At 39.8% G+C, this 20,558-nt stretch overlaps 2 protein-coding genes and 1 pseudogene across 2 annotated transcripts; 2 read left to right on the top strand and 1 right to left on the bottom strand.

The window, feature by feature from the left end:
• The first annotated feature begins 4,491 nt into the window (after positions 1–4,491).
• Positions 4,492–5,603, top strand: LOC111340247 (uncharacterized). Its single transcript, XM_022947066.2, has one exon. The coding sequence runs from the start codon at positions 4,850–4,852 to the stop codon at positions 5,546–5,548; it is 699 nt and encodes a 232-aa protein (XP_022802801.2). The 5' UTR covers positions 4,492–4,849; the 3' UTR covers positions 5,549–5,603.
• Positions 5,604–7,874: 2,271 nt separating this feature from the next.
• On the top strand, positions 7,875–8,953 carry LOC148728606 (uncharacterized; annotated as a pseudogene).
• A 3,937-nt stretch (positions 8,954–12,890) lies between these two features.
• On the bottom strand, positions 12,891–14,760 carry LOC148728607 (uncharacterized). Its single transcript, XM_088725845.1, has 2 exons — positions 14,567–14,760; positions 12,891–13,930 (listed from the first exon to the last, which is right to left on the bottom strand). Exons 1-2 carry the CDS (start codon positions 14,696–14,698, stop codon positions 13,670–13,672), a joined length of 393 nt encoding a protein of 130 aa, XP_088581971.1. The 5' UTR covers positions 14,699–14,760; the 3' UTR covers positions 12,891–13,669.
• Between the last annotated feature and the right edge of the window lie 5,798 nt (positions 14,761–20,558).

Raw genomic sequence — 20,558 nt, forward strand, 5'->3', positions numbered from 1 at the left:
TTCTTTCCTTTCTGATGAACTGCCTCCTGCAAGAATGAAGTGAGTTTTTCAAGCCTGTGTTTATTCGGTGTCTTCCTGTTTTTTTTTCTAAACAACAAGCGGGCGAGAAACGTGTCATTTTCTGGAAATAATTAAGCAATTCTATAGGAAAATTCATTACCTGACGAGGGAATTCCGCGTTTTATCATACAAGGGGCAAAATTACTAAATTGTGATTGGTCAAGACAGAGGGAATTTTTTCTTAATTTTTGTAATTGCCCCGGGCAAAGTTACTTGAAAATGATTGGCCGAAAATCGCTTAGCAACGGCTGCCAAGGAAAAGAAATTTTTGTTTGTTTTGTAACAATAGCGTCCCGTTTTGCGCGAGATCAGTAAGAAAACATTTTGCCCCTTATATCATAAACAAGTAATCACATGGTTCCTCGTAAAATTAAGGATTAATATCACTTGTGTTTTCGGAAGTTGCAGAAACTGCCCTCGTCGCGCAATTTCAGCAACTTCCGAAAACACGCGTGATATTAATCCTTAATTTTACTCGGCCCCATACGATTACCTTACAAATTTCACGCGAAAACTGATATCGCACGAATCGCGAGGCGATGAGTGCGATATCGGTTTTCAAGTGCAATTTAATGCGGAATTCACGAGTCAGGTAATGAATTTTCCTTGAATCACATAACTGAATGAAAATAAGAAGACAAGAAATTAAATCGGCAATATCATTGTTTGTTTTTATCCCGAGTGTGCGCTATAGAAAGCCATTTGAAGCCAACTGTCAGAAGTGTCATTTTATGGATAGAAAGCAAAGTTAGACGTACCACAGGGGGCCCATACAATGTCTTTGTGTATCCGACCGTTGTTTTACAGTGAATGTACCAGATTTACCATTTGCCTCACCTAGAGTGATATATTGCTGACTATGTACATAAATAATTGATAAATAAACGTTGAATTACTTAACCTGTGGCGCACAGTCGTCCTTTTGCCTCAAAAATGTTTTTTTTTGAGCGATTTTGATTGAAGTCGTTAATGTAAGTTGCCTCCGGTGAGCGTTAAGACACACGACCCGAGTCTGGTGGGTAAACAGTTGAAGGGTCACTAAACGCCAATGGTTCCCCACCCTCGTTAGATATTTTGAATTGGTCATCGTTTAACGTCGTCCAATCAGAAAAGCGCGATCAACATGACGCTTGTCTGGCTGGCACATGAGAATCTTGCTACGCATTCCAGACGCTAAAATACTGTGGGATTTTGATTTTCTTCAAGGGCTAACGCCGGGCCGCTTGGATGGATTTTCGATTGGAAGGTACGAGGAGAATCGTGCATCTTTTGACCTTAATGCTGCGAAGTTTGAAAGCGGAGCGATGTGATTTTCGGGGTCAAAGTCCCTCGGGCGCTTGAACCCTTTCAAAACAAGGCTTCCACCCTTGTCTTTCTTTAATGCATTACATTAACGACGAAATCAGACTTATTCAAAATCGCTAAAAAAAAAAAACATTTTTGAGGCAAAAGGACGACTATGCGCCACAGGTAAAGTAATTCAACGTTTATTTATCAATGATTTATGTACATAGTCAGCAATATATCACTCTAGGTGAGGCAAACGGTAAATCTGGTACATTTACTATAAAACAACGGTCGGCTACACAGACAGATTGTATGGGCCCCCTATGGTCGTACCCGGTTAAACCTTCGACAATTTTCTTTGTACCTCGTGCTTGATTTTACATTAATTTTCGAACTTTTTAAACAAGCTTCACACTATTTAAGGATAATAGTAGTATTTCACTGAATTTACAAGCCGTTTATCGTTAACATTTTTTTTCAAAATTCCAAATAATTTGCTCGAGAAGGAAAATGATATACACCTTTGGTGGCAAACTGAGAGACTGATGAAGCATGCAAGCGAAAGCACTGATTTCAAGTGCAATAAGATCGCAATTAATATAAGGTAAGTGCCTTGAAGTGTAAATACGTGTATTGGTCGATACTTTATTCCTTTAAAAACAAAGAAGTGTTACATGAAAAGTCCAAAAACTTTAATCTTTTTATTTGTAGAAATCCACTACAGGCTGAATCGTTGAGATGAGCATTCAACTGAAAGTTGATGGGAATGTTCACTGGAGAGTTGTTGCACGATGCATTGGTGAGCAGTCCACCTAGAACTCTTGCTGTCAGACCATCACTACCGCTATTCATTGTTGTTGTGTTATTGCCGACTACTGATGGAAGTGCAAGGCTGTTGACATTAATTTCTCGAAAAGCTTCAGTGCGTGGACCGCCGCTGGCGTTGGCAGCTGTGACAGTCGTAGTAGTACGACTGAAAACCCAGCCGACTTGCTTGACATCCTTCGTTGTTTTTCTAAAAGATTATGGCTGTAGGTGGATATTGAACCGGGTTGGCGTGACCTGTTAGCTCGAAGATTTTTTTTTCTGGGCCGTTTTCACAGGATTTTCTCGCTTTCGCGTTGTCGCGAGCGAAAGAAGTTTTTCACGCCTCTCCAAGAATTTATAGTTCAGTTCAAAACAAGGAAGAACCTCAGGCTCACTTTGAGAAACGCTTTTTTGTCTCTGGTTCTTTAGAAGGTGACAATGGTTTTGAAGACATTTTAAATTGACTCAGAAACCAAACTTTGTAACGATTTGACGATACAATGACTATATGAAGTTCATATATTTTGAACTGCGGTATTAAATACGTATGATGCACGATCCTTCGCAGTAGATAGCGCTATTTATGCAATAGCGAAAATCAGACCTGAAAAAAATCAGGCCTGTACGGGATTCGAACCACTGACCTCTGCGATACTAGTGCAGCGCTCTACCAATTGAGCTAACAAGCCAACTGGGAGCAGGCCGTTAAGTTGATTCGTAATAAACCCGTGATGATAAATCAGATACAATGAATATATGAAGTTCATATATTTTGAACTGCGGTATTAAGTACGTATGTTGCACGATCCTTCGCAGTAGATAGCGCTATTTATGCAATAGCGAAAATCAGACCTGAAAAAAAATCAGGCCTGTACGGGATTCGAACCACTGACCTCTGCGATACTAGTGCAGCGCTCTACCAATTGAGCTAACAAGCCAACTGGGAGCAGGCCGTTAAGTTGATTCGTAATAAACCCGTGATGATAAATCAGATACAATGAATATATGAAGTTCATATATTTTGAACTGCGGTATTAAGTACGTATGTTGCACGATCCTTCGCAGTAGATAGCGCTATTTATGCAATAGCGAACGAAAATCAGACCTGAAAAAAAATCAGGCCTGTACGGGATTCGAACCACTGACCTCTGCGATACTAGTGCAGCGCTCTACCAATTGAGCTAACAAGCCAACTGGGAGCAGGCCGTTAAGTTGATTCGTAATAAACCCGTGATGATAAATCAGATACAATGAATATATGAAGTTCATATATTTTGAACTGTAGACTAGTATCGCAGAGGTCAGTGGTTCGAATCCCGTACAGGCCTGATTTTTTTCAGGTCTGATTTTCGCTATTGCATAAATAGCGCTATCTACTGCGAAGGATCGTGCATCATACGTATTTTATACCGCCGTTCAAAATATATGAACTTCATATGTTCATTGTATCTGATTTATCATCACGGGTTTACGAATCAACTTAACGGCCTGCTCCCAGTTGGCTTGTTAGCTCAATTGGTAGAGCGCTGCACTAGTATCGCAGAGGTCAGTGGTTCGAATCCCGTACAGGCCTGATTTTTTTTCAGGTCTGATTTTCGCTATTGCATGAATAGCGCTATCTACTGCGAAGGATCGTGCATCATACGTACTTAATACCGCAGTTCAAAATATATGAACTTCATATATTCATTGTATCTGATTTATCATCACGGGTTTTTTACGAATCAACTTTACGGCCTGCTCCCAGTTGGCTTGTTAGCTCAATTGGTAGAGCGCTGCACTAGTATCGCAGAGGTCAGTGGTTCGAATCCCGTACAGGCCTGATTTTTTTCAGGTCTGATTTTCGCTATTGCATAAATAGCACTATCTACTGCGAAGGATCGTGCATCATACGATTTGACGATAGTTGTTATGCTTACGTAGATGCGAAACAATTTCACTAGCCTTGTTTTCAACTCGCAATTCCACGCTAAATACCTCGCTTCGTTAACCAATCACAATGCGAGATTGTATTCAATGATGCGATTCTTGTATGAATAACATTCCCTTATACTCCTATAATTGATGTAAGTTTCTGTTCCATTTTTTTGGTTGGTCAGCTATATCCCAACTAAACTTTTCCCTAAAATGTTACTTGTAGAGGCTTGTTCGTCCAATGCAACCGGAGTCATACATTAGTTATAATGATAAGGCTCAAAGATTCACTTCTGCACATTCTACAACTGTTTTAGCAAATAAAACTGAAGGGCTTCAACGAGATTGAAATTTGTCAATATTCTGGGTGAAAGAAAGCATAAAATCAACCATAGATCAATCAGATCTAATCATTATGGATTTCTCCAAGGCATTTGATACTGTCCCACATTAGAGATTAATTAGTAAACTTGACTATTATGGAATAAGGGGTAATCTCAAAAGCTGGATAACTACTTGGCTAACATGTAGAGAACAATCTGTTGTAGTAGATGGAGTATCTTCTCCTGCAGTCCATGTGTCATCTGGTGTTCCCCAGGGGACAGTCCTAGGTCCCCTAATGTTTCTTCTCTATATAAATGATATTGGGGATAACTGCAGTTCTGCTATACGATTATTTGCTGATGATACCTTCCTCTATAGTATCATTGAATCGACTCTGGACGCTGGTCAACTCCAACTTGATCTTTCTACAATTGAACAATAGGCAAAAAAATGGCTCATGCAATTTAACCCCAGTAAATGTTTTGTTATGAGAGTCACCAGGAAATCTCATCCAATAATTTTCGATTACAAGCTGATGGGTCATACTTTGGAGTCTGCGTCACACTATCCATACCTTGGGGTGGAATTGTCAAGTTCACTAGACTGGAGTCATCATATTGATATGAAGACTAATAAGGCAAACAGATCTTTGGATTTCTTAAAAAGGAATCTTGGAAAATGTCCTGAATCTATCAAAGAACTGTCATATAAATCCTTAGTTCGACCGCATCTCGAGTACGTAAGCGCAGTCTGGGACCCCTGGAAGGACAAACACGTAAATCAAATTGAAGCTTTTCAAAGAAGATCTGCACGTTTTGTAAAAAATTGTTGGGAGCGTAAACCAGGGACTGTATCAAATCTTCTAAATGATTTGGACTGGCCTCCATTACAGAAAAGAAGAAAGTCTGCACGTTTAACCATGTTCTACAAGATTCTCCATGGCGAAGTCCAGATGGAACTCCCAAATTATATCAAGAGGAAAAACCGTCAATTAAGAGCATATCATAAGGATAAATTCATAGAAATAAAACCGAACACTGAAACGTATAAGAATTCATTTTATTGTAGAACAATCAAAGACTGGAACTCCTTACCAAATAGTGTTTTAGGAATTGATAAATTAATTAATTTTAAAGATGCAATTAGAGGAATTTAACCTTTAACATATATATATATCATTTATCTTTACATTTTTTATCTCATTTTGTTAATTATTATTGTTATTTTATTACTTGCGTGATGGCCCCCCTTTGCAAGACTAATAAATGTAGATGTAGATGTAGAATCTGTTTTCTTTCTTCGAACAACAAACTACGGAGGTTTTGTATTTCATAATCCAAACTTAAATTTTTTTTTGCTAACTAGCTGATTAGTCATCTATATTTGAGTGAAAATCTCTGCTGACTGATAAAATATTTTTCTTACCGTAAAACCGTCATGAAGAACTCTTAAATTGCCTTCCTAAATCAGAGCGAAACTTGAATTTGTAGCTTGTCGCCTGCATCACACCCTGTTCTTTGTCACTAAGGAATCATGGCTTTCTTATATGCACGAAATAACAAAAAGTGTCTTACTTTGCAGAAAATAAACAAGTATCGCAAACAGAGTGGCAGATTACGGAGATCTAGAACTTAGCAATGTTAACGAGATCCCACCGGAGCTAACTTGCGAAGCTACCGTCTGGTGTGCGGGCTCTCGTCTTTATCACCGACTTTCTCGACGAAATTTGTTTTAATGCAAAAATAGTAAATTGCAAATCAAAATCTTGTTATAGATGGTACCAAAGAGTGCATCATCGGTTCCAAATGAAATTCAATATCGAAATGCAGATTCTTCTTTAGTTATAGGATATTAATTAGTGAAGAAAAAAGTCCAAAGTGAGAAGAGCAAATCGGCTTTATCGTCACCGGGCAGTTCTTTGTGTTACAATACCTTTTCAATTCATATAAGCAAGTAAATGTATTTGCTCAGCCGCAACTGTCATTTACCAACAATGTAAACTGTCCACAACCTTCAACTTTATAAAATTTATTATTAAAAACTGGATCATTGAATAATGCAATTCAAGACTTTTTATTGGCTTAGCCATTATGGTATATGAGCCAATATACCATAATCTGATATCTGTACATTGCAACATCCAGTTTCTTCCTACAAAATAAAGTCGAGAAGATTTGCCTAATATCTTGGGGGCCTTTTTTATAATAAAACAATTATTCCACTCGCGCTTGTTGGATATGAAATGATTATAGCCAACTCGGCGTTACGCGCCTTGTTGGCTATCTATCATCTCATATCCAACGCGCGCTTGTGGAATAATTGTTAATTACAGATTTCATTTTTGTGGTAATTTAATAGCAATTTAGAAAAATGCTTGCATCGATTAGATTTAATTTAACCGGAAAAGTGCGCTTGAAAGATTGAACGACGATATTCCAGCAAGTTTTACTCTAACTGAGTCTTTTAAAATTGCTAAATAAATCTAAGAACGAATTCCACGTCAAACCTTTGATTTAACTGTTTTGTTTTGGATAAATTTGTTCGTTCTTGAATAATAAATACTGTTGAAAACCCAGACGAAATGTAGTCAAGCGCTCCTTGCGTTCCTTCGCATAAATAAATATAGGGCTAAATGGATTTATTGTACAGTACAATAAAAATATGACAAAAACATGGTAGCTATTACTTTGCTAACAATAGCGTTGCTCTTCTGGGATGGAGTCAGCGTATGTCGGAGTTGAATAGATGATGAGAGCGAGGAGTCGTAAACTGAGGCAGCGGTGAGTGTAGCTGTTAAAATACCATAACTGAAACACATAAATACCCAGTATCAAGCCTAACTGAAGTGTGATTTTTGTGTGACACGAAAAACATTGAACAATTATTTGCCGAAGGCAAGTGAATATTGTTGAATAATCTCCAAAATGAAGTCGAGGCGATTATCCAATAATATTCACTGAGCCTAAGGAGAATGATTGTTTTTAATTAGTGTTATTGCTCAGATTGTTTTTAATTAGTATTATTGCTCAGGTGCTGTCGATTTTTGTTGTAAATTTGTTTTGTTGTTAAAAACCGTTATGTTACAATTCTTTTGATTACTCGTATCGAGATAAGCAGTCAGTTTCCACGAGAATTTAACTGGTTATTGAATTTAGTCCGCAAAAACTTAATTATCTTTCTTTTGAAAGTGTTACGCCAGACTTAGTAGCATATTTTGTGCTCTTCAGAATTTCATTTACTTCTATCGCGTTTATCACATCTTGCGTAACATTAACAAAATGTGAGGGAGCCATTTTGAAATTTAGCGCCCCTGCTATAACCACCTCGCGCGTGGTGATTCTACTCCCGCTTATTGGATATGAGATGATAGATAGCTAAGGACCAAGTTTGCTGCAATCAGCACAAGTGGAAGATTCTTTTAATTAGAAACTCCTCGAAATATAGATAAATCTTCCTAACTTTATTTTGTAAGAATAAACGAAATGTTACAACGTACAAAAAAACTTCTGGATTTTCAAGCTGCAGTTTATAGCACTGACCTGGATATCATCGCCGTTACTGAAACATGGCTAAACTCATGTATTCTTGACCATGAAATCCTTCCCTCAGGTTACCAGCTACGCAGGAAAGATCGTCAGGATCGTCAAGGTGGAGGAATTCTGTTTGCATCACGGAATGATTTTGTGGTAGTTAGAAGATACGATCTGGAAACTGATTGTGAGCTAATGTGGAATGAACTGCAAACTGCCTCCGGTCTTAAGCTCCTGTTTGGTGTCTTCTACCGTCCCCCAAATACTGGTATAGAATACGTGCTTCTCCTTCAAGAATCTTGCTCCCGTATTAACAACTTGACTTTCAATAAGATTTTCCCTGTTGGAGATTTTAATCTGTCTGACTTTGACTGGATAAATCAAATACACCTCTCCACTGATCAACTTTACCTGAAGACCTACGAAATCATAAACGACCTATTCCTCACTCAAGTAATTACTTCTGCTACTCGTGGTAAAAATATTCTGGACTTGGTTTTGACTTCTACGCCTGACTTGCTGATCTGTCCTTGAGCGCGGGTTTCTTACATTCCGACCATCTCAGTATATTTTTCAGTATCTCTATCAAACCTACATGCTTCAGAGCCACGCCAAAAGAAATTTTAAACTTCAAAAAAGCAGACATGGATGAACTGAGGAAAACCCTGTCCTATATACCTTGACATGTTGCTATGTTAGATGATGACATAAACATGAACGTAATTAAGTGGGAGGACCTTTTCTGGGCAGCAGTGAATGAATTTGTTCCTCGCAAAAGGGTCAGGGACAAGCAGACACCCCCCCCTGGATAGACTCTGGAGTAAAGGCACTGTGTAGAAAAAAGGACAAGGCCAGTCGAAGAGCTTTGAAATCAAAAAACCAAGACCATATCGACAATTTTAAATCTCTTAGAAGAAACGTAAAGAAACTGATCCACAAAAAGTACACTGACTACCTCAATAACCTTGCTGATTCTGTTGAAAAGGAACCCAAGAAGTTCTGGAGCTTTTATAGCACTAAATCAAAATCTAGAAAACTCTTTATTGAATATTTCCACTCAGTTTATAGTCATGCTTATGCTGAACCTCCACCACCGGGATCTCACCCTGTTTTACCTACTCATGAAATTTCAACTGTGGCTGTTTCTGTTTCTGAGGTAACTGAATCCATCTTCGAAAACCTGGACCCATCAAAAAGTCCTGGACCAGATGGCATAACTGCCAGGTTCTTGAAAGAGTTTTCTTCTGAAGTGACTCGGTTACATCAATTTTCAACAAGTCATTAATAAGTGGTGTTTTCCCAGAGAAATGGAGAGACTCAAATCTCACCCCTGTTTTTAAATCTAGTCAAAAAGATGTAGTTACCAATTATAGAGGTACCTCACTTTTGTCCATTATGTTAAAAGGACTTGAAAGATGTGTCCATACCCACATTTACAGCCATGTCGAAGACCTTCTTCACCCAGAACAACATGCTTTCAGAAAACATAAATCTTGCGTCACCCAACTTGTTCAATATATTCATTCAATGGCAAAAACACTTGACTCGGGTGGTCAAACTGATGTCATATACCTGGACATGACAAAAGCTTTTGACCGGGTACCACATAAGAAACTTATGTATAAACTCGAAATGCTTGGCTTTCTAAATCCATTATTAGCCTGGATCAAGACTATCTTACAAATAGACGTCATAGAGTCTTCATCGAAGGCATTGCGTCAGACTGGAAGCCAGTTACTTCCGGAGTTCCTCAAGGATCTATCATTGGCCCCATTCTATTTCTTGTATATGTAAATGACATTGCGGAAAACCTTTCTACTGGTACCAGTCTTCCCCTCTATGCAGATGATGCAAAGTGTGCCAGAGTGATTAACGACCTTAATGATTGTTACACCCTCCTAAACGATCTGGCAGCTCTACATGATTGGAGCAAACTATGGGAAATGAACTTTAATTCACAGAAATGTAAACAGCTCTGTATAACAAGGAAGAAAAAACCAATCCACAATATCTATCCCCTTGGTACGGCACAATTACTCCTATCTGACACGGAAAAGGATCTAGGTATAATAAAAAGAGGATTAGTCGGTATCCCATTAGCCCTTGCGCGTTATTATCGATGAGGTGTCACATTGCATCGAATTCGAGTGCACGCGCTGGAAAGTTGACTGAATTTTAAACGGCTGTTTGTCCTTATTCAGGAGCACGGAAAGTGATTTGAACGGTTTTGTGTATATTTGTAACAGTTAAGTTGACTTAAGTACTTTAGTAGCTCTTCTCTAAATGGCAAAAAAACGCCTTTGTTATGAGTGGTATGAACGACTGAGTGGCTTTGTTTATGCGCTTTACTTTAACGCTTGATCGATATTTGCCTGTTGTGCTATTATTGGTGGGTACTTAAGCATATTATTCCGCCTGGTGGTGCCTGAATAATGGCACTTTTCAATATTAGCGAAGGTCCCCTTAAGTCCCCAAATTTTGTAGGAATATGTGGCCGTTGAAAATTGCTTAAATTGGCGCCAAAATTTTGACGTCTTTCCTCGACTGGTGTATCACCCGGCCCGCTTTTGATAGATCAATAGCCTTTGCTACCTGCATTAACAGGCAGTGACTGTAAATATCGAGAATTGCTGGCCAGGCTAAAAAAATCGAAAATTCTGATAATTTGCCTGGAAAACTCCTTTAGGGAGATATATTCAAAACAAATATTTCAAAGTTTGAAAAATAAAATGTGTCCGAGGAAATGGGGAAAAACGAAAATTGGGGTTTTTACCTAATTAATTATGCAAAAAATACAGTAAAATTCAGCAACTTTTAGCGTGCTAGTACTAAAGGAGGATGTTTCGTAAGAAAGCGGGAGTGTTTTTACTTCAAATTATAATTAATGTGACTTTTATATGTGGAATTTTAAGGAGTTTGGTTTAATTTTAAAATTTACATGATTTTTTAACTAAGTGCTGTCAAATGCTTGTTGCAAAAAAGCGAAAAATCGACCAGCTTCAAACCTTCAAAACGTGTCTTGGTATGTGTGGCATCATGTCAAACTACATGCTGGCACAAAGTTTGGTCCTTCTACTAAAATAATGTGTAGTAAAAAATTTGGGTAATTCAGAAACGTGCCGGCAAAACAGAAAGCTTTGCGACACACTGTGGCCAGAGGTTACGAATTTGCATGATGCAAATCAGTTGTAGAAATCGTACCGCCTAACGGTTCTGGTGTAGGAAGGGCTCTTTTGACGGCTTCAACATAAAATGTACAAGAATAATGACCAGTATTTAATAGCGTTTAATTTTTTTTCAAGCCAATGAGGTTTTTGTTTTTTATCTCGATACTGTCTTGAGGAAAAGCAAAATGTTTTAATTGCGTGACAATTGTCACGTTGGATTAAAGGTGAAGTTGCCGAGTAAAGCGGACACGATCCTTTATTTCGTCAAAACTCCATTCTAAAGCATCCAGTCCTATATATCTCGTTTTAAATTATTTGTATAAACTCTTTAATGAGTCTTTATCGAACAACATCTCGCCGGCCTGATCCTGTTTGACTTCAGGCTGACTGCCAAGTGCGGTTCGAAGGGGGCTTTTTCATTTCCGGTTTGTGCCTTTAATACGGGGACTGCGGAGCTATGGGGTTGAGTGGGCTGTAGCCCTACCAGGAAAAATTTATTATTATCATTATTATTTATTTCAATCTTTGTAATTAAAAAAAAGTTGACAAATTTTTCCAAGGACTGAAATGCGTTTCCGGTGATTTCAGAAGCTCTAGATTTAAAAAATTGCGGGGGGGAGCATATCCCAGGACACCTTATCTAGCAGTCTTTCTGAACCAAGAAGGGCGTACTAAGAAACAGACAAAAGGAGGCTCTCCTCGGAGGGGAGGCCCCAGGACCCTCATTGATAAGTTGGTGTCAATGAGCTCACACTACGCGTGAACTACTGAATAGCTCCTCCGATCTAAAATATGCTCCATGGCCCCCATTTTATATCAACGTTCATATAAAACTCAATTTTTTGGATGCAGCCTTTTGCCATTTGCCTGTTAAACTGCACTGCATGAGCAGCATTTAACAAGGTCTTCGAGCAGAGCGATGTAAGATGTCTTTTTTCTCTGATCAACCCCAGGTTACATTTTAATTTAACTGCTCAAAAATAGACTCCTTAGCATTTGACAAATTAAACTCTTCTTCCATAGCAACCAGATCTTCCTCAGTTACAGCTTGTGCGCAGAGGGCTGTCTGCTGTTTCACTTTTGGTGCCATTCTGGAAAAGATGAAGCTACTTGTTGAGTCGCCAAAAACTCAGAGACACTGAACAAGCGCTTCCCTTTCGATCCCTTTGCTCTTCTCATTTCTGTTGCAACCATTTCCGCGTCGACCTTTTTGCCACTTCCTTGTTTGATGGTAAATCTAACAGTCAGATATTCTCGAAGAGAAGCAAAGCTACAGAATGATATCGTTTTCTTTTATGCTCTGTGAAAAACCTCGCACGTGTTTACCTTTAAGAAAAAGACCGTGATTACATCATAGAGAATTATTGCCCAGACTGCAACACGGTATAATGTTACCGTGACATAAGTCCTTTTTATCAATTTTTGTGACAGAAATGTGGCCCTTTTTCCGAAAAAGATAAGAGTAAATAGCATAAAAAATAGTTGGGCTGTTATCTTAGGTGAAAAACTACACAGCAGAAGCTTGCGGTGTTGCGTGACTTTGTTTACTCGCACAACATTTTTCAAGATATGCAAGATATTTCAAAAGAAATATTATCGCAGTTGCAGAAAACGTAGCTATTCAACTAAGAATAATGTCGATGATAAACACCTAGTCAACAAAAATGGTGAAATATACAGCGGCCCTTATCTATAGTTAGGTGTAGGTAGTGCTGTTGAAATAGCGAGCCAACAATAACAAAGTCTTCTGCAATTCAAATTAACAGAAAATTTCGTATCTACACATCAATTTACAGCCCTCTTCAGCAATGTCTATGGATTTTTTATTGTATAATTTCATATCATTTCCATATCAAATAATTTTTTTAACCATCTTTGACTATCTTGTTTACTTCGTAGCTCTCAAGTACGATTTCTAGAACTGATTTGTATCATGCAAATTCATGACCTTGGCCACATTGCGTCGTAAACTCTTGTATTTTGCCGGCACTTTTCTGAATTACCCAAATCTTTTATTTCATATTATTTTAGTATAAGGACCAAACTTTGTGCCAGCATGCATTTTGACATGATTTCTCACATACCAAGACGCGTTTTGAAGGCTTGGAGTTGCTCGAATTTTCGCTTTTTGCAACAAGTGTTTGAGAGTACTTTGTTAAAAAATCTTGTAATTTTTAAAATTCAACCAAAGCTCCTAAAAGTGCCATAAATAAAAATCAAATGAATTATATTTTCAAGTAAAAACATCCCCGATTTCTTATGAAACATTCTCTTTCAGTACTAGCACACTAAAGTTGCTCAATTTTACTGTATTTTTTGCATAATTAATTAGGCAAAAACCCGAATTTTCGTTTTTCCCCGTTTTCTCGGAAACATTTGATTTTTCAGACTTTGAAATATTTTTTCTAATGTATCTCCCTAAAAGTGTTTTCCAGGAAAATTATCAGAATTTTCGATTTTTCAGTTTGGCCAGCGATTCTCGATATTTTCAGTCATGGGCTCTTAAATGCCCCTTTTAGTACATCTGTGTAAAGGTTTGCTCCTGAATTAAGGTTAGTATCTTGTGATGGAGTGTTTTCTTTATTTCTTTTGGTAACTCGAGTCGCTTGCCACTTCTTCGCAAGACTGGCTTTTCACGGCGATTTTTCCTTTCGTGGGGTAGCAACTGCAATTACAATTTGAGACTTGTAAGTCTAGCCAGGGCATTTCTGGGATGTTATTATCTCCTTCATATTCGTCATATGGTCGGATATCCGAAGCGACAAGAGACCGATTTTCGACGCAATCGTAGTCGAAGATTATAAGCACTGAACGTCTTCCATCTTCGCTTTCATCCTCTAGCTGTTTGGGTAAATTGAAAGAATATCACATTGAGAAGCCCGGAGGTCTCGGACAACAAGTCAAATTGGAAAGTTTGATGTAAGTCTAACTATCCAAATAATTTGGGTATATCAACAAAGTTGAAATGGTAAATTGGCCACCTTAACGATTACAAAAGCTGACGTTTCGCTCCGACGAAGGGCTAACGCTCGAAACGTCAGCTTTTGTAATCGTTACGGTGGCCAATTTACCATTTCAACTTTGTTGATATACCCAAATTATTTCGTTACTCCCACCGACGCAGCCCCAAACAGTTTCTTTCGAAACTATCAGCCCTAACTATCCAATTCCAAGCAGTTGACATAAATTAGTGGCGAACGCGACTGCACTTCGCTGTTGATCTCAACTACCTCCATCTCGAATGAGTGATTACGTGACTAGAGCGAATTGATAATATAGTTCGAAGCGTGGAATTGTGGAATACCTGATTAATCCTCCTTTGGTATAATGCTACATCACACACTAGCATGGCATGACCACATCTTTACAAAAGTAAATTCTGCTAATAAGATCCTGTGGCTAATTAAACGGACATGTGGAAATCAGACACAGTCTGCTGTGATTCGCAAGCTTTACATACACCTTGTGCGGCCTCACCTTGATTACGCCTGCGACATCTGGTCCCCTCAGCAAACCTTTTTGCAGGACATGATTGAAAGCGTTCAGAGACGAGCCATGCGACTCATGATCAAAATAAAATCTTACATGGAGTGGTTGAAATCTCTCCATCTTCTAACCCTTAAGTCCAGAAGGAGTCTACTTGACTTGATCTTCTTTTACAAATGTTTAAGGGGACTATTAACTATTAACTATTATTAAATGTTTAAGGGAAATATTAACTTATCTAGTTTTATTATTTCCAGAAAAAATGCAGCATATGAACTAGAAATGCTGATCTGTCATTTAAAACTCTATATGCGAGAACAAACATGCTAAAATATTCCTATTTCCATAGAACAGTTAAAGCCTGGAATTGTTTACCCATGCATGTCAGAAAGTCTGAGTCTCTTTCTGATTTTAAGTCTTTGTAAGGTTTATTTATACCAGTTAGACGCTGAATTAACCTAATTTATTATTATTATTATGTCAGCGCATGCTCGCTGGTTTACTCTAGTTTGAGCACTCTGGCATGGCTTAGACGATACCACAAAGGTTGGGTCGTTTGGGGTGAACTTCTCGGTTCTCCCCCATTCTAGCATTAGCACTGCACTGATAAGGCCCAGAAGGCCGAAACAGTTATAAGCTTCTCGGCCTTTTAGCCTATGAAAATCAGTATTCTCTTTTTTCTTTCAGTTTTGATAATGGAAAGCCAGGAGAGCCAATTTAATGAGCAGTCCACCAGTACCACCGACGGAACCTGGGTAACAGCGTCCGAGCTTGATGTCCCGGAGGCCTTAAAACTCCTTGAAAACAGTGGTGTGCGTTTTAGAGGCGTACCATTTATGGGCTCAGGGCAAACCTAGTCTCCCTCGCAGCCGTTGTTTTTGGATGTCACGCAACGCTCCCCCAAAAGAACGGCTGCTGACAACCGAGCTACATTCCTTTCTCATTGTCCTTGCGGTTTATTCGCGGTCTATTGAACAGACCAATCACCTACCAGAAAATCTGAATGACGTAAGGTTTCACGCGAAAATATGGATGTGGCAGATGATCTAGCTATCCTGTCGGGAGAAACACTGAACTGAGAAATTTGTCGATGAGAGCTCAAAATGTTTCACATGTTCATCGTTGTGCCCTGGTAAAGATAGAGTAAATATTTTTGGGAAAACTTCTCACAATTTCCTCGAAATTATAGAATCTACGCTTAACATAGCCGTCGACTGCTACGCCAACGACACGAACGCTAGATTGTTTGAGCGGTTGTTAAAGTTTCAGCGAGCAACTGAGAAAGTAGAAGCTAAAAACTGAACTGAAACTCTTTATTCGCAATATTTCAAGAGGTTACTACAGATTATAAAAGTCAGAATATATAAGAAACAGTAAATTACATCAATACTCAAAAAGAAATACAAGACGCCTTTCAATCTAGGCCAAGGGCTAAACGCTTGCGCTTCGAACTACAGATGGAGATCAGGAGGAAAAAAGCGCGTGCTTGCCGTCAACAAACTGGGCGAAGGCTTCGAGAACACTGCAATTTAGGTCGGCCAACGTCTCCTACACTACTTGTACTTCTTCATTTGCCAGTCCGCTGCTAGCTTGAGCGAACCCGATTAGTTATGTTCGTGGCTTCTTATCACCGGTACAGGAAATCGGCCCGAATTATCGAGTGTTTCCGCACGTTGGTAAAACGCAACAACAATAACAATAATATGACCACTTTCATTGGTAACATTGTCAAACACGAGCGGGAGTGCTTGATATATTAACGATTTCCCGGATCCTGTAGGCAACTTAACAAAAACATCTTCTTTCTCGACAAAAAATTTTCTAATTGCAAGCTTCTGGTGAGCATTAAGCCGGAAAATTTTGAACTTTGACGACGCTTTGCGAAAAGCTCCTTTAAGCACCGCCATTTGTCTTGTGTTTTCAACATGAGGATCGCGATAGAAAACGATATCTGATTGGACGAGTCTCAAATGGTGAGTCTGGCGCGAAAAGGTTCCTGAAAATGGAACCCGAGCTGTGATTGGCCAATTGGGAGAAAGGAATGTAGTTCGGTTGTCAGCAGCCGTTCTTTTGGGGGAGCGTTGCGTGACATCCAAAAACAACGGTTGCGAGGGAGACTAGGGCAAACCAAGATCATCAAAGACCGGTCAGTGTATTTTTCCGTGGATACCTTGGTTACCTCCCAGACTATTTTGGAGAGCTTTGATGCCGCTGGCATTGACATTGATTCAATCGCCACAATCCAGAAGAAAAGTTCGAACAAGTCCTGGGTAGTCTCTTTTGTATCGCGAGCGGCGAAGGAGGCTGCTCTTGAAACCCCATACGTTGAGATCGAGGGGCTGAAAACCTTTCTTGGCGACTGCGAGAACCGTCTTGCAATTGTGAAAATATATGAGGCGCCAGCGGAGCTGCCGGATACGGCCTTAATTGGCCGCCTTAGCCACTATGGCCGTGTCCTCAGCTTCCGCCGTGATCTAATCGCGCAACATATCGAAAACGGAGTGCGAACGGCCAGAATGAATATCGCCCACAAGATCCCAAATACTATCCGCGTGGCCGGTGAGACGATACGTATCTGGTACCCGAACCAGCCTAAATCGTGTAGAAACTGCGGTGATGAGAGCCATTTGGCCAGGGAATGCTCAACAGTTCGTTGCTTTAACTGTGAGCGCCCTGGCCACCGTTCCGAAGATTGCGAGGAAGGGGCTAAATGTTCAGTTTGTTTGTCAGACGAACATCTCATTGACAGCTGCCCGTTCGTTCTCTTCAGCGCAAATATTGATGCCGGTGCGAAGGTAGAGAAAACGGAGGAACAGAAGAAAATGGAGCGGGATGAACGACTGAAACGCATGAAGGAAAAACGCGAAAAGGAAGACAAACGTAAACAGGACGAAGAGCGAAAGAAGCAAACGAAGGAAGAAAGGAAACAGCTCCCTGAGGGACGCGACGAGCGACAAAAGGACTCAGAAAGAAAAGACGAGCGAAGGGATGAACGGCGGGATGAGCGAAGAGATGAACGGCGAGACGAGCGAGGGGATGAACGGCGAGATGAGCGAGGGAACGAACGGCGAGGTGACCGAAAGAATGATCGAAGAGATGAGCGGGAAGAGAGAAGAGGCGACCGTGACCGCTATCGCAAGCGCGATGACCGAGACAGATCTTCTCGCCGCGATTATTCAGATACTGATAGCGACGACGGATGGGAAAGAGTCAGGAGAAGGCGGTACAGATATTAATTTATCTATTAATTTGCTTATTTATTTATTAACCAAACTCGATGAGTAAGCTTAAAATAATTTCTCTAAATGTGCGAGGACTCGGGTCTTCTAGAAAAAGTAGGAAAATTATTCAAGAATTAAATTATTCAAAGTGTGACATATTCTTTTTACAAGAGACACATGTCTCATGTAAAAAACAAGCGGAGGAATTCGAAACACTCTGGCGCGGCAAATGTCTGTGGTCCTTCGGGACTGGCAGGTCTGCCGGTGTTGCCATCCTCTTTTCTCTAAACTTCCCAGGCAGAATTATCCGTTTTTTGACCGATTCCGAAGGAAGAATATTGAGCTTACTCATTGACTACTATAATTCTAAACTAAATTTAGTAAACATTTACTCTCCCAATACTATTTCGGATCGTAAAAGTTTTTTCTCTTGTCTGCACAATTACTTTCTCCCCCAAGGGGATCTAGTGATCGGGGGAGACTTTAATTGTGTAGACAATGTCCTAGATAAATTAAATTGTTCCGCCATCCTATTGTCTGATCAAAAACTTCTCCGATCCCTTTGTGCTGACTTCTCACTTACAGACATTTGGCGCAAAAACAACCCGCGCAAAGTAACTTTCACCTGGTCTAACAAAGACCATACCCAGGCATCTAGAATTGACCGCTTTCTCGTCGCTAAAGGCTTAACCCTAGTAACGAAATGTAATATTCTTCCATGCGTATACGACCTATCCGATCATGACTTTGTAAAAATTGAACTAACGACTAACCCTTCTAATCACGGTCCTGGAATTTGGAAGTTCAACAGCTCTTTACTCTCAGATGTAGAATTTAAAAACATTATGTCAAAATCGATTAACAACTTTAAGCTTAAAATCCCCGAATTTGCCTCCCTTCGCGAGTGGTGGGATGCTCTAAAAATTGAAATCCGCAAAACAAGTATTTCATACTGTATCCGTAAACAGAGAACAGCAAATGCCAAAAGAATCCTAATTACTAAGCAATTAACCCATGCTAAAAACGCTTTACATTCTAATCGCTTAAATAACCCAGGTGTAATTAGCGATTTGGAAAGCCAATTGTCCTCTCTAATCTCGAAAGAAGCCGAAGGAGCTAAAGTCCGCTCCCGAGCACAATGGTTCGAAGAAGGCGAGAAACCAACACGCTATTTCTTCCGTCTGGAGAAAAAACGAGCTGACATGAATAGTTTTGAATCTTTTTTTGACGAGAACGGTGTTCTCAGAAATTCTCAAAATGATCTTGAAAGAATTTTAACCAATTTCTACAAGAATTTATTCACCAAAGATCCTCTTGATATGCGAATTCAAACTGAAATAATTGACGACCTCGAATTTTCACTGACTGATTATGAGCGCAATCTATGTGAAGGCCCTTTTTCTAATAAAGAATTACCTACTGCATTGGAAGGCCTTCAGACCGGCAAGTCACCCGGTTCTGATGGTCTCCCAACAGAATTTTACTCGTGTTTTTGGAACGATTTGAGCGAATCTCTCCTTTCTGTTTTGAACGAGGCCTTTCTTGCTGGCTCCCTCGCGGATAGCCAGTACGAGGGCCTCCTACGACTCATCCACAAAAAAGATGATCGACGCCTCGCAAAAAATTGGCGCCCAATTTCCTTGTTAAACACGGACTACAAGTTAGCATCTAAAATCATCACTGAACGATTGAAAAAAGTCATGACCTCCATCGTGCATTCAGACCAAACGTGCGGCGTGGTCGGCCGCACTATCTTCTCAAATTTGGCCTTACTTCGTGATGCCCTTGACATGATTGACAAAACTAATGAACCAGGTATTCTCATTTCCTTAGATCAAGAAAAAGCTTTTGACCGAGTTGACCACGAATTCATGATGAGAGTATTGCGTAAATTTGGTTTCGGCCCCTCCTTTTGTGGGTGGGTCGAACTATTTTATTCTAAAGCCTTCTCTAGAATCATTGTTAATGGCTCCCTGTCCCCCCCTGTCCACTTAAGAAGAGGGGTGAGACAGGGATGCCCATTATCTCCTCTCCTTTATGTGCTAGTTTCAGAAGTATTATCAACGCAAATCCGTAATTGTAAAGATATTGAAGGTTTCCTGCTCCCCGGAGCAGGGGGCCTTCAATATAAGATATCCCAGTACGCTGACGATGCTACTTGCATCTTAAAATCCGAAAGATCTCTTTCTTCACTTCTCCGAGTCGTATCAAAATTTGAACAAGGATCTGGCGCTAAACTGAACACGTCCAAATCTGAAGCAATGTGGTTAGGAAAATGGCGAACTAGAATTGAATCTCCCTATGGCCTCAAATGGGTCACTAAAATGAGAGTGCTTGGTGTTTACTTCTCAAACGGCCTCGTCAATGTCGACGACGACAATTGGCGGGCCAAATTAGACAAACTAAGTTCGGTTCTAAATCTTTGGAAACAAAGAGACCTGTCTTTTATCGGTAGAACCTTAATTGTAAACACTTTAGGCGCAAGCCGTTTATGGCACGTTGCTAAAGTCATCCCCCCACCCCGTTGGGTGCACGATAGCTTTAAGTCGATCATTTGGCCTTTTATCTGGAAAGGAAAAATGGAAAATGTAAGTCGCGATCGCTGTTGTGCGCCCCCATCCTCTGGGGGCCTCAACGTCGTTAATTTTAAAGCTAAGTGCGCTAGCCTGCGTCTTTCTGTTTTTTCCAGTTTAAGAGATGACTTTGGCACATCCAAATGGCATTACCTAGCTCGATATTTTTTAGGACATAAGCTAACTATT

This window comes from Stylophora pistillata, chromosome 6 (assembly GCF_964205215.1).
Source record: "Stylophora pistillata chromosome 6, jaStyPist1.2, whole genome shotgun sequence".
In the NCBI taxonomy this organism is placed as follows: Eukaryota; Metazoa; Cnidaria; class Anthozoa; order Scleractinia; family Pocilloporidae; genus Stylophora; species Stylophora pistillata.

Coding starts and splice junctions, on each gene's coding strand:
- LOC111340247 (XM_022947066.2), top strand. CDS start 4,850: ATGCAATTTAACCCCAGTAAATGTTTTGTTATGAGAGTCACCAGGAAA.
- LOC148728607 (XM_088725845.1), bottom strand. CDS start 14,698: ATGGAGAGATTTCAACCACTCCATGTAAGATTTTATTTTGATCATGAG. Junction 13,931..14,566: donor ATGTCGCAGGCGTAATCAAG/GTGAGGCCGCAC, acceptor TTACCCAAACAG/CTAGAGGATGAAAGCGAAGA.